Source organism: Theropithecus gelada, chromosome 1, assembly GCF_003255815.1.
Source record: "Theropithecus gelada isolate Dixy chromosome 1, Tgel_1.0, whole genome shotgun sequence".
NCBI lineage: Eukaryota > Metazoa > Chordata > Mammalia > Primates > Cercopithecidae > Theropithecus > Theropithecus gelada.
Window position 1 is genome coordinate 129,234,510 of NC_037668.1, and position 12,763 is coordinate 129,247,272.

Below are 12,763 nucleotides of genomic sequence, written 5' to 3' on the forward strand. Positions count from 1 at the left end.
AAAATATAAAACTCTTTGGTCATGAAATAGAATGACCTGTGGTCATAAATGGAGTGTTATTTAAAACTAGTAAGATGTGTGACTACTCGCACATATACAATGGCGTATTAACTGAGTTAAGTGATATGGCATTATCTTGACTAATCCATTGTTGCCTTCAAACTTACATTTTTACAAATTTTATTTTGTAGTCAGCAAGTTTTCCATTTGTCTGCTTGGATGTGAAAGATGCTATTTAAAACCAAACAGCAACTGTACAAGACTGGCTGAACATTTATAATTAAACAATTACATAACCTCCAAAATACAGAAGAATATGAGCCACATAATTAGGATGTCAGCTAACCAAGACAGTGAATTCAGAAGAATGTCATTTTGTGGCATATGCTCAGCTGAGCTTTAAGTCAGACGGCTGGATGGAAATGTAATCTTTCTACCTTTGTTTATATACAGTAATACCAGCTGCTGTCAGGACAATTCATGCAGTCAGGACAGCTAACTTTTTTAAAAAGAAGAAAATTATAAACATATTTTGTGAATGTTTACTAATCTCTTATTTGCTTTTCTTGGCACTCATAACTTCTACCCTTTAAAACTGAGATTCAAGTGATTCAAATTCCAGTTACCTCTAAGTTATATTCTATTAACAACCATGTTGTATAAATTGGTTTCATAAATAAAAACTGCTCTTAAATGATTCTGTCAGTGGATGTCTATCCACAAGCTTTCCAGCCTGGTCTGCTCTATGTGTGTACATCCTGAAAAGTTGCCAAAATAGCAGCAACAACTGATGATATCATAGGGAAAAAACTCACTGCCACGGGAAACCAAGCATTGTTGAGTCAACTTCTTTTTGGTCGCTTGTTTTATACTTGCTAGATAAGCCAAAAGACCTGTTAGTTACACAAATGTGCCTGCATCCATGTATTAGTCCATTCTCACACTGCTAAAGAAACACCCGAGACTGGGTAATTGTAAAAGAGGTTTAACTGACTCACAGTTCCACGTGGCTGGGAAGGCCTCAGGAAACTTACAATCATGGTGAAAGGCACCTCTTCACAGAGTGGCAAGAGTGAGAATGAGAGCCAGTAGGGGAAATGCCAGACGCTTACAAAACCTTCAGATCTCATGAGAAGTCACTATCATGAGAATAGCATGGGGGTAACCACCCCCCATGATTCAATTACCTCCCACAACACCTGGGGATTATGAGGATTAAAATTCAAGATGCAACTTGGGTGGGGATACAGCCAAACCATATCAATCCATATATGGTTGAAATTTAAATCAGACAATAGTAAATATCTACGTTCAAAGTCCATCCATGCTTTGAGATTCTGAGCTATTTTCTGGTATGGAAAAGAGATTTAGCATCTCCATCTCCATTGGATGTATGCTGCCTCCTGTGATGATCAAGGAATGCAATGGTTCTCCCAAGTCCACAGTACACATTTGCTGTAAAGTGCCTGCTGCAATTTTCTGGTCGTCTGCTCCAACCCTGGCTAAGCCAACACAAAGTGTCTCCTCGGTGATTGCTATGAAAAAAAAAAAAAAAAAAAAGATACTGCCATTCAATTCAGCAAATGCATCATCCTGTCCAACAGTCAAACAAACATCAGTACCACAAGTACATTTCAAGAAGCCCCAAATATCTTAAATCTCTTTTGCCACTTATGGACCAGTTATCCATTAATTCATCCAAGGGATTTTCTAAATCATTTGTATTACCTAATATTATAAAAGAGTACTTTCAAATTTTACCCTTTTCAGAATTCCAAAGGCTTACATTAAGCTTTTAGGACTTGACAGGCTATACTTATACTCTACAATTGCATAGCATTTGTTTTAAAATAAGTTCTGAGTAAACAATGTTTATTACACACTTATGTTTTTAATAACTTACTTATGTTCATATTGACCTAGCTATACTGAAGAAACCATGAGATTATGAAATAAATTCACAGATTTGAGTTTCTCCCTTGCCAATGTGATAAACTTCAGTTTTCTGTTTTTAAAATGTAATACTGTCTCTTTTAAATCATGGTAATGAGAGCTAAGATAGTAGATACGAGACTAGTAGATTATAGATTCCTTAACAAATAATGAGCATTTGGCATGATTTATGTCTTTAAGTTCAAAAGAGCCAGCCTTAATGAGCTTTAGTATTATTGACTCTGGTGCTACTGCTAAAGAGCTGACCCTTTAATGGTTGTATTGTTTAATTGGGAAAGGGGTCTTGATTGAACAATGATCAAAAGGGGGCAAATGATTTATCCAAGGACAAACGGGAATGCAAGCAACCTCTGTACAAAGTTATGGATATAGAACAGCCTTGCAGACTATTGTTTCACGACTGTAATATGGTCTACTAATGAGAATAAAATAAGCAACAATCACTCAAGAATCTCTTGACCAGGCGCAGTGACTCGCACCTGTAATCCCAACATTTTGGGAGGCTGAGGTGGACGGATCACTTGAGCTCAGGAGTTCGAGACCAGCTGGGCAACATGGTGAAACCCCATCTCCACCAAAAATACAAAAAAATTAGCCGGGCGTGGTGGCATGCACCTGTAGTCCCAGCTACTCAAGTGGCTGAGGTGGGAGAATGGCTTGAGCCCGGGAGGCAGAGGTTGTAGTGAGCCATGATTGCACCACTGCACTGTAACCTAGGCAACAAAGCAAGACCCCATCTCAAGAAAAAAAAAAAGATCACAGTGGGTCGGGCGCAGTGGTTCACACCTGTAATCCCAACACTTTGGGAGGCTTTGGGAGGCCGAGGTGGGAGGATCGCTTGAGCCGAGGAGTTCGAGAACAGCCTGGGCAATATGGTGAAACTCTGTTTCTACCAAAAACACACAAAGAAATTAGCCAGGCATGGTGGCATGCACCTGTAGTCCAGCTAAGGTGGGAGGATCACTTGAGCCCAGGAGGTGGAGGCTGCAGTGAGCTGAGATCGCGCCTCTGCACTCCAGCCTGGGTGACAAAGTGAGACCCTGTCTCAAAAAAAAAAAAAAGAGAACCTCCCATAAAGATTTACTGACAATAAACATTATTATTATACACCACACACTGTGTCTACATATTAGGAATATAATAACAAATTTTCTCATATTTACCCTGAAGAAAACTATTCCTAGTCTCAGTGTTAAGAATGAAAAGAGGGAAAATAGAAGTAGGATAAGTGTATTTTTGCAGGACAGATCTCACCATTGATTAGGGATAACATGATAGATACATTTTACAAAAATATTTATATTCTAATATATTTATATCAAATGTGACTGATGTTTAATTTGTGAAAAATCCTCACGTTCTGGAACGGTGTTAATTACACTATAAAAGAATGCCAATTTTTTTTTCTTACAGTACAACTTGAAGCCTATGGGATTAAAGTTGGACAAAAATGACAAGAAATAGTACAATACGAAAACACTGACTCTTGCTTCCACAGTAGTATGAGTCAATATTAAGTCATATACACATCTAAATGCAGCAACAGAGGAATAATGTGAGAGCCCTTCTAGGGTCTTGAGTACCTGGTTCTTCTCCTCGTATTCTTTGATTTTGAATAATCTCCAGAAGCTGCTGGGCTGCTTGGTTTACACTCATATACCGTGGAGGTTCATAGATCTTCCTTCCCCTATAGGTAGAAAACTAGATGCCACTGTTCTTAGCCATTAAACTACATAATACATTATTAATGCAATTACTCTCCCAGGTATACTCAAGTACCACAGTCTACATTCTGTTTGATGTTTTTTACATATACTCACTTTAAGCATACACAAAAGCATGATGATTGTTCATTTCTTAAGCTTTTTCATTGTTCTACTTCAACTTTCCTCTCATCTCACTGAAATGATGGCAGGAACACATAAAGATAGATGTCTAAATGAAAGCTATCTTTATTCAAAGTGATACCTTTGGCAAAAACAATTCAAAATAAGTGGCAAGTTGGTCTATACTCTAGCTTAATCAGGTTTAATGTCCTTTTTATGGCCATTTTTAAACCACATTTCTTCTTTTCACTGTTTCCTCTAAGAAAAGTAAACTAAAGCATCTTGGATGCTTAAAAGTCTCAGGTGATGTTTATTTCTGTATGCCTCAAAAGCCTGTCAGGCTTGCCGAATTATCATATTAATAAAAATATAGCTATTGTAGGTCACGTGTGGTGGCTCATGCCTGTAATCCCAGCATTTTTTTTTTTTAATCCCAGCTTTTTGGGAGGCCGAGGCGGGTGGGTCACAAGGTCAGGAGTTCGATACCAGCCTGACCCACATGGTGAAACTCCATCTCTACTAAAAATAAAAAAATTAGCTGGGCTTGGTGGCGCACGCCTGTAATCCCAGCTACTCAGAAGACTGAGGCAGGAGAATCAATTGAATCCAGGAGATGGAGGTTTCAGTGAGCTGAAATCACAGCACTGCACTCCAGCCTGGGCGACAAAGTAAGATTCTGTCGCAAAAAAAAAAAAAAAAAAAATACATATATATACACACACACACACATATATACATATATATATAGCTATTGTGGTTTATAATACATTTCATATAGATTATTTTAATGACTTTCAAAACAATTCTCTAAGTCAATGCTATCCAATAGAAATATAAATGAAGCCACATATATAATCAAGTTTTCTGTAGCCATATTAACAAAAAAGTTTGTAAAAAGGCAATTTTTTTTTTTTTTTTTTTGAGACAGTCTCACTGTGTTGCCCAGGCTGCAGTGCAGTAGTGTGATCTCGGTTCACTGCAACCTCTGCCTCCTGGGTTCAAGCAACTCTCTGCCTCAGCCTCCCAAGTAGGTGGGATTACAGGTGCGCGCCACCATGCCTGGCTAATTTTTTTTTGTATTTTTAGTAGAGACGGGGTTTCACCATCTTGGCCAGGCTGATCTTGAACTCCTGACCTCGTGATCCACCTGCCTCGGCCTCCCAAAGGGCTGGGATTATAGGCGTGAGCCACCACGCCCAACCAAAAAAGGCAAAAATTTCAATAATATATTTTATTTAATCCAAAATGTTGTAATTTAACACCTACTCATATAAAAATTATTAAAGAGATTGTTTTTATATTAAGTCTTTGAAATCTGGTATGTACTTATAGCACATCTTAATTTGGATATTAAATTTTCACTGGAAATTACTGATCTGTATTTAAATTTCATAAAATTTATAGTTGTAAAAGTAGATTTATATACTAAAGCTGTTTCAAACATACTTAAAAGTTTTCCAACAACAAGAGTATCATTTTTCAATTAATTAAAATTAAATGAAAAATTCAGTTCCTCAGTCACATTAACCACATTTCAAATGCTCCTTAGTCACAAGTGGGTAGTGGGTACTGTATTAGACACTGCCTCTCTAAGTAAAAAAGGATTAGTACTATCATTATACATATGAAGAAAATAAGGCTCAGAGATGGAAGTAACTTGCCCAAGAGCACTCAAGTAGAGGCAGACTCAGGACTCAAACCCATGTCTTTTTTTTTTTTTTTTTTTTCTCACTCTGTTACCCAGGCTGGACCACAGTGGCGTGATCTCAGCTCACTGCAACCTCTGCCTCCCAGATTCAAGTGATTCTCGTGCCTCAGCCTCCCAAGTAGCTGAGACTAAAGGCACGTGCCACCACGCCGAGCTAATTTTTTCCTTTTTAGTAGAGATGGGGTTTCACCATGTTGGCCAGGCTGGTCTTGAACTCCTGGCCTCGAACAATCCACCTGCCTCAGCCTCCCAAAGTGCTGGGACTACAGGCGTGAACCATCGTCCAGTCTCACACCCATGTTTTCAGAATCCCAATGCATTAATTCATTCCACAAGCACTGAGTGTCTGTTAGATGCTAACCACTGTTCTCAGTGTTTAATCTACAAGATACATTGCTATTTCTACTCTATTATACTGCTTATCATTTCATAAGAATAAAAATGTTTAATGTTCACACTGTTAATGAGAGCTCATTTTCAACCATCTTTAGAACTCAGGTCATTTAAGTAGAATTTATTGAATTTGGTTCAAGGAAATAAAACAGATGTATGCATTCTCAGAATAATAACTTACTTGATTAGATTTTCCAAAGACTGCTCCTTTACTTTGATGTCTGTAGGAAGTAAAAATAGTTCTTTTAATTTAATTAAAAACTTTATCCAAAACCCTATGTGTAAACCTCAGTTAAGAGTCACCTAAATTTTGGGGAAACATTCTTCCCTCACACTTTAATTAGCCACTTTGTTACAGTAACATAGAGAAGAATGGAAGCTTGTGGTTGTGCCACTAGTTAGAAAATAAACATGAGCTTGGCCCTGAGACCATCCTGCTAACATCTAATTTCCTTTTGGAAAAGAAGACAAAGGGAAGAATTAGATAAACATTGGCAAATACACTACTAACAGCTAATCACAATCTTTGTTTTCATTTCTGCCAGCTAATAACTGCACAGACCCAACTGAAAGGCCTTCGATAGATATAAGTAGAAAAAAAATCTTTTCCACATTTAAAAAAGTATTTCGCTTTCTTATGAATGTTAACACATGCCATAATTTTGAATAAATACTTTAATTCTAAGTATTCATGCTTTTAACAGGGATTTGAGCACCAACTGTGTGTCAGACACTGTGCCAGAGACTGGGAGACCACAGGGACCTGACCAGATATAACCTCTGCTCTCAAAAAGCTTGACAGTCCAAGCATCACAAATATTTGATTCGGTATACTTTTTAATCACTAATGCTTAACTGAACTATTTGGTAAAGGTAAAAAAGGAGAATCACTCTACATCCTCAAAGGAACTCAGTATACAACAGCAACAGCTGCTTCCTGCTTTACATGCTGAAAACAAATGGTTCAGCCAAAGTTTGTTTTTGCAAAAATAAACATAGTGCAACTGAGGAGTCTTTAATAGCCTTATGCAGATTTCCTAAGTGATTATAGAAGTGTTTCTTATAAAGAATATCCAAGAGTTTGCTTGGAAATTATAGCAGAGTTAATATTAAATACATATTTTTAAATGTTCTTGGAACCAGCACTGAAAGCCTTTTTCAGGTTTGAAATATATTTCTACTTGTCTGTCACATTATGGAGAAAAAAGTGAATGTCTGTTACTAAGAATGTGGCCTCCCTATAATCAATGGTGTAAGTCAACTTTTAGATTTCCATTAAATTATGTTTGTAAGATTTTAAAAATTTTAACCCATTTATTAATTCATTCACTTTGAGCTTCTGAAATGTTGTGATAATGAGATTTTTTCATATTTTCAGTTTTCTTTACTTTTCAAATATGCTCTATAGAATCTGATTTTTAAAGTGAAGAGGGTTGAGGAGAATTTTTACAGGTAAATCCTTTTTAATCAAGGAATGCATTCGTGACTTCGTCTCAGGCCAGACCCCGCGTTACTTTTCCCTTGTCTTCAAACAGTCCATAATTTTTCTTCTCTATTTCTGCTTGCTAGAATGTAAGCGTCTCTGATTCATCTTAGTACCAGGACCTAGCATAATGTGAAGTACCCAGAAGACACTCCATAAATGTTTACTGAATAAATTTACTCATGTGGCTGTCCCACCACTCAGTCACCAACCCATCTTAAACCATCCGCCTTCTGGACAACCTAAGTCTAACTCCTTCATAAAGTCTTTGTTGACATCTCCTCAAATGCTTTTTGTTCTTGGAAAGATCTATACAATTAATGCTATCTTTTATGAACCTCTAATTATATCATATATATTGGTCTTCTCTTTCTAAGTAAATTGTAAATTCTCTGTGTTTTCCTACCATGATTTACCCACACTAATCCCTACAGAACTTAACCCACAGCAAGCATTCAATAAATACATACTAATTTAAATAATGAGAATGCCAGACGATAAAACGATAAGAACTATGGTTTGAGGATTTGAAATCATGACATCCTATACTTCACAGCCTGTTCCTGCTTTTGTTAATGGAGCAAGGAAGATATATTGTTTAACCTTGTTTGTCTTTTCCCAGGAAAGCTAAGAAAAGTGGCAGCTCTTAGAAAGAGAACTCAAGAGCCAAATTTCTGGTTTGTCCTTCCTGCCTCTCCATACAATAGAACTTAATTGTTCTTTAAACTTTCACATGCACAACACATTAGTTCCAAACTAGATTTCAAAGCTTTGAGAGCAGGACCCACGTCTATACTTTCTTGGTATTCCAAAAGAAACTAACTCTACATGGGGCATAGGGTAAGCACTCAATAAACACCTATACACTGATCTTCTATTTGCCTTTCCAAAGCTTCTGAAAAGATAAGCACTGCTTGCTCTCCTTCCTGTCACTTTTTCTTTCTTTTTTTTTTTTTTTTGAGACGGAGTCTCGCTCTGTCGCCCAGGCTGGAGTGCAGTGGCGCAATCTCGGCTCACTGCAAGCTCCGCCTCCCGGGTTTACGCCATTCTCCTGCCTCAGCCTCCAGAGTAGCTGGGACTACAGGCGCCCGCCACCACGCCCAGCTAATTTTTTTATATTTTTAGTAGACACGGGGTTTCACCGTGTTAGCCAGGATGGTCTCCATCTCCTGACCTTGCCTGCCTCGGCCTCCCAAAGTGCTGGGATTACATGCGTGAGCTTCTGTGCCCAGCCTTTCCTGTCATTTTTAATGGCTATAAGGGGAGGTTATCAGGTAGCCTGCCTCTCAGATTCTTCCTTCCCTGTTCTGTTTTAGAACCTTTCAGTACTGTTGTAAAACACACATTCTAGTATCTGAGCTCCAATGAATCCCCATTTTTCATCCCTCAGATACATCTTCTTCAGCAAAAGTCCTTTCAAAAATTATCCTTCACCTGTCATCTACTTTGACCTTCTACCCACAGCTGATCTTAACTGGATCGAACTTTGGGATAACAAGATAGATATATCTGATGGCATGGTCCACACCAACTCATAAGTCTTACAGTGTCCTTTTTAGTAAGGACTATAAAAAAGTAAGACCAGTCTCTTTTTACATGGAAAATTCAAGGACAAAATTATAAAGCTAATTAATGATGAATGAAGCACTAAATCACACTGGCAATAAACTAAAATAAGAAAACGTCATACTAGCTGATTGCGAATATTGGCATAAGACAAAAGAAAATGTGTTAGAGAAGAGTTTATGGCCTAATCTAGATCTATAATTAATTAGATGTCAAGAATAAAAGGAGGCCAGGTGCAGTGGCTCAAGCCTGTCATCCCAGCACTTTGGGAGGTCAAGATGGGCAGATCACTTGAGGCCAGGGGTTTGAGACCAGCCTGGTTAACATGGCAAAATCCCATCTCTACTAAAAACAAAACAATTAACCAAGCATGGTGGCACACTTCTGTAATCCCAGCCTCAGGAGTCTGAGGCAGGAGAATCACTTGAACCTGGTAGGCAGAGAGTGCAGTGAGCTGAGACTGCACCACTGCACTCCAGCCTGGATGACAGGGTAAACCTCATCTAAAAAAAAAAAAAAAAAAAAGAGAAAAATGGAATTAAAAGGAGTGTATTCTGGCTGGAATTGATTGAACTAGCAAGAGTTAAAAGATTTTCTGTGCCAATGGGTAATAAGACCAAGTCTGAGAATATAGACTAAATAAAACTTCAGTTAATTTCCATAAATATTTATTTAATGCCTACACTGTGCTAGACTTCCAGACATTAGGAAGAGAATAATGAGCAAGATAAAGTCTCTGCTCTTACGACGCAGTGAAGAAATCAAGTTAATAAGGTAATTCATATGGCTGGTAAGACTATGAAAAAAGTAGCGTAAGGTTATAACACATCACTGAAGGGATTCAGGGTGCAGCACATGAGATTAAATAAAATTTCACTCAAGATCAGGAGTCAGCAAATTTCTGAAAAGGGGCAGACACATTTTAGGTTTTGAGGACCATATGGTCTCTGTCACAACTACCCATCACTGCTGTTGTGGCATGAAAGTGGCCATAGATAATATATAAATGAAGGTGCATGGCCATGTTCCAATAAATCCTTATTTACAAAACAAACAGCAGGCCAGATGTGATCCATGGGTCCTTGTTTGCTAATCCCCGCTCTAGATATTAATTTCTATCCTAAGAAATGCCAATCATTAGTAAAAATGTATAATAATATTTTCTATTAAGACATACGGCCAGGCACTGTGGTTCACTCCTCTAAGCCCAGCACTTTGCGGGGCCAAGGTGGGTGGATCGCTTGAGCCCAGAAATTCGAGACCAGCCTGGGCAACATGGCGAAACCCCATCTTTACAAAAAATACAAAAATTAGCTAGGTGTGGTGGCATGTGCCTGTGGTCCCATACCTAGAAGGCTGAGGTGGGAGGATCACTTGGGTAATGGGAGGTTGAGACTGCAGTGCGATGAGATTGTGACACTGCACTCCAGCCTGGGAGACAGAGCAAGACCTTGTCTCTTAAAAAACGAACAAACAAACAAAAAACTTACTGTGTTGCTTAAAATTAAATATTGTTAAATAATAGAGAATTGGTTATATTATGCAAATAGCTTAAAAATTTTTGGCAAACAGGCCAGGCGCGGTGGCTCACACCTGTATTCCCAGCACTTTGAGGGGCAGAGGCAGGCAGATCATGAGGTCAGGAGTTTGAGACTAGCCTGGCCAATATGGCAAAACCCCATCTTTACTAAAAATACAAAAATTAGCTGGGTGTGGTGGCAGGCACCTGTAATCCCAGTTACTCGGAAAGGCTGAGGCAGGAGAATCGCTTGAACCCGAGAGGCGGAGGTAGCAGTGAGCCAAGATTGCGCCACTGCAATCCAGCCTGGGCGACAAGAGCAAGGCTCCATCTCAACAAAAAAAGAAAAAAAAAAAAAAAAAAGGCCGGGTGCAGTGGCTCATGCCTGTAATCCCAGCACTTTGGAAGGCTGAGGTGGGTGGATCACGAGGTCAGGAGATGGAGACCACCCTGGCTAACACAGTGAAACCCTGTCTCTACTAAAGAACTACAAAAAATTAGCCGGGTGTGGTGGCGGGCACCTGTAGTCCTAGCTACTCAGGGAGCCAAGGCAGGAGAATCACTTGAACCCGGGAGCCGGAGGTTGCAGTGAGCCGAGACTGCGCCACTGCACTCCAGCCTGGGCAACAGAGTGAGACTCTGTCTAAAAAAAAAAAAAAAAGTGGCAAACAGAAATCTTTTCTAATGTTCTGAATATCTGTATTTAATATACAGAGGCCAAAATCATGGGTTTATCTGCCCTGATGTTGTGCTATGTGATAGACATTTTGGTGAGTGACTTCACACAGTTTCACTAAGACAGTACAATTCAAAGTATGATCTCAGGACCAATGCCAGTATGTGAGCTTTGTGTTACCAGTAAATGATGAAGTAACTACAGGAGTAAGAATATGTACAAAATTTATGGTAACTTGACACTGACATAAAAGATTGAAAATTTAAAAATCAAACATATGTTTTAAACAGCCCAACCATGGTTCTTGACCACAAATAGTTTGAGAAGTACTGCTCTATACAACTCCATGAAGGAGGAGGAATTATTCCTCTTTGATAAATATGAAGGCTAAGGAATGTTTACAGTATTCTCTAGCTAGTAAGTAGTAGCACTGGGATTTTGTCTTCTGATTCCAAGTACAAGTATCATTTCAAAGTTATCAAAAATGTCAGTTAGCTGTGTTCTGTTCAGTCACAGATTAAGTCTTTGATACCAGTATTTCTTTCTACAACATATGCTACTAAAATAGGGGCTGATTAGCAAAGGTGAGTCAGTAAAATTTCAGTGCCTCTGCTAGAAAGAAAACACCCTGCCTTTCTGAATCTCAGTACTATTATCTGGGTAAACAAAGACAGTGATCCCAGCCAGCTCTTTCCACACGAAACAGGAAATGGGATTTGAGCAAGATGGTACAGTGAAATGAGCTATTATTAAAAGGCTATCTGAATCTCCCAGTTCTGCCACCAACTGACTAGGTGACATTGGGGAAATAATTCAATATTCTGGGCCTCAACTTCATCTGTAAAACAGGCTTCAGTAAGATGATCTCCAGAGTCTCTTTTAGATCTATCATTGTGAATCTGATAGCATCAAGACTGCAGTATTCAAAGAACCTCCCTAGGAAGGTGCAGGATGGTCCTTGGTAAGACTTGCTCAGTGCATGTCTATTGGATTGCAGTATATCCTTGATGGACCAATGAGTAAGATATGGAATACTGGAGAGGATCTACTAGGGCATAAGAGGGAGCAGCATAACTATGGTGTGTATGCAGAAATAACCACGTGGCACCTGAAGCAGAAGATGCATGTCTCTCTAAGAGTGTAGGAAAGAGTGCGGTCTGCATAGAATGGCTAGACTGTGTCTTTTCTTACCTCTAGCTAATTATCCATACAACAGTTTTTACCTTAACACAAAATCAAAAAAAAGAAAAATATGATAGTTCCATATTGTTACTTCAAGGAAATTCCCAAACCCTTACCTAGTAAACATAATGTGTGCATGCCATTTTGTCTGTTCTTCTTCACTTTGTCAAAGAAGCTTTCTGGTCTCCAAGTGTCTGTCCAAAAAACAATAGAAACTGTCTCTCCAAACTTATATAACTAGAAAAAAAAAGCACATTAATTAATGATGGAACAATTCGCTACTATTTCATAGATAAGGAGAGAATTTAATCATTTTCCAACCAAAATAAAACATGAAAACCCAACTTGAAATGGGTTGGGGATCAAATCTGTCACCAAAAAAGATAACAGGAACTTCTCTTTGGTTCATGGTAACTGGTGTCTTTCTGACGCCAGTAGTAGGTAAATTTCAGTAATA

General features: G+C 38.6%; 1 protein-coding gene across 6 annotated transcripts in view; it reads right to left on the reverse strand.

Moving 5' to 3' along the window:
* Positions 1 to 530: 530 nt before the first annotated feature.
* DPH5 (diphthamide biosynthesis 5) overlaps positions 531 to 12,763 on the reverse strand; it is a 35,620-nt gene continuing 23,387 nt past the window's right edge. For 3 of the 6 annotated variants that reach the window (XM_025385035.1, XM_025385014.1, XM_025385024.1), the window contains exons 5-8: positions 12,423 to 12,543; positions 6,062 to 6,101; positions 3,537 to 3,640; positions 531 to 1,535 (exon numbers count right to left, since the gene is read on the reverse strand). In XM_025385035.1, coding sequence (XP_025240820.1) covers positions 1,312 to 1,535; positions 3,537 to 3,640; positions 6,062 to 6,101; positions 12,423 to 12,543 — 489 coding nt within the window. In that variant the 3' untranslated portion in view covers positions 531 to 1,311. Of the gene's footprint in view, positions 1,536 to 3,516; positions 3,641 to 6,061; positions 6,102 to 12,422; positions 12,544 to 12,763 lie in introns of all 6 variants that reach the window. The other 3 variants (XM_025385003.1, XM_025385044.1, XM_025385054.1) reach the window with 3 other exon arrangements.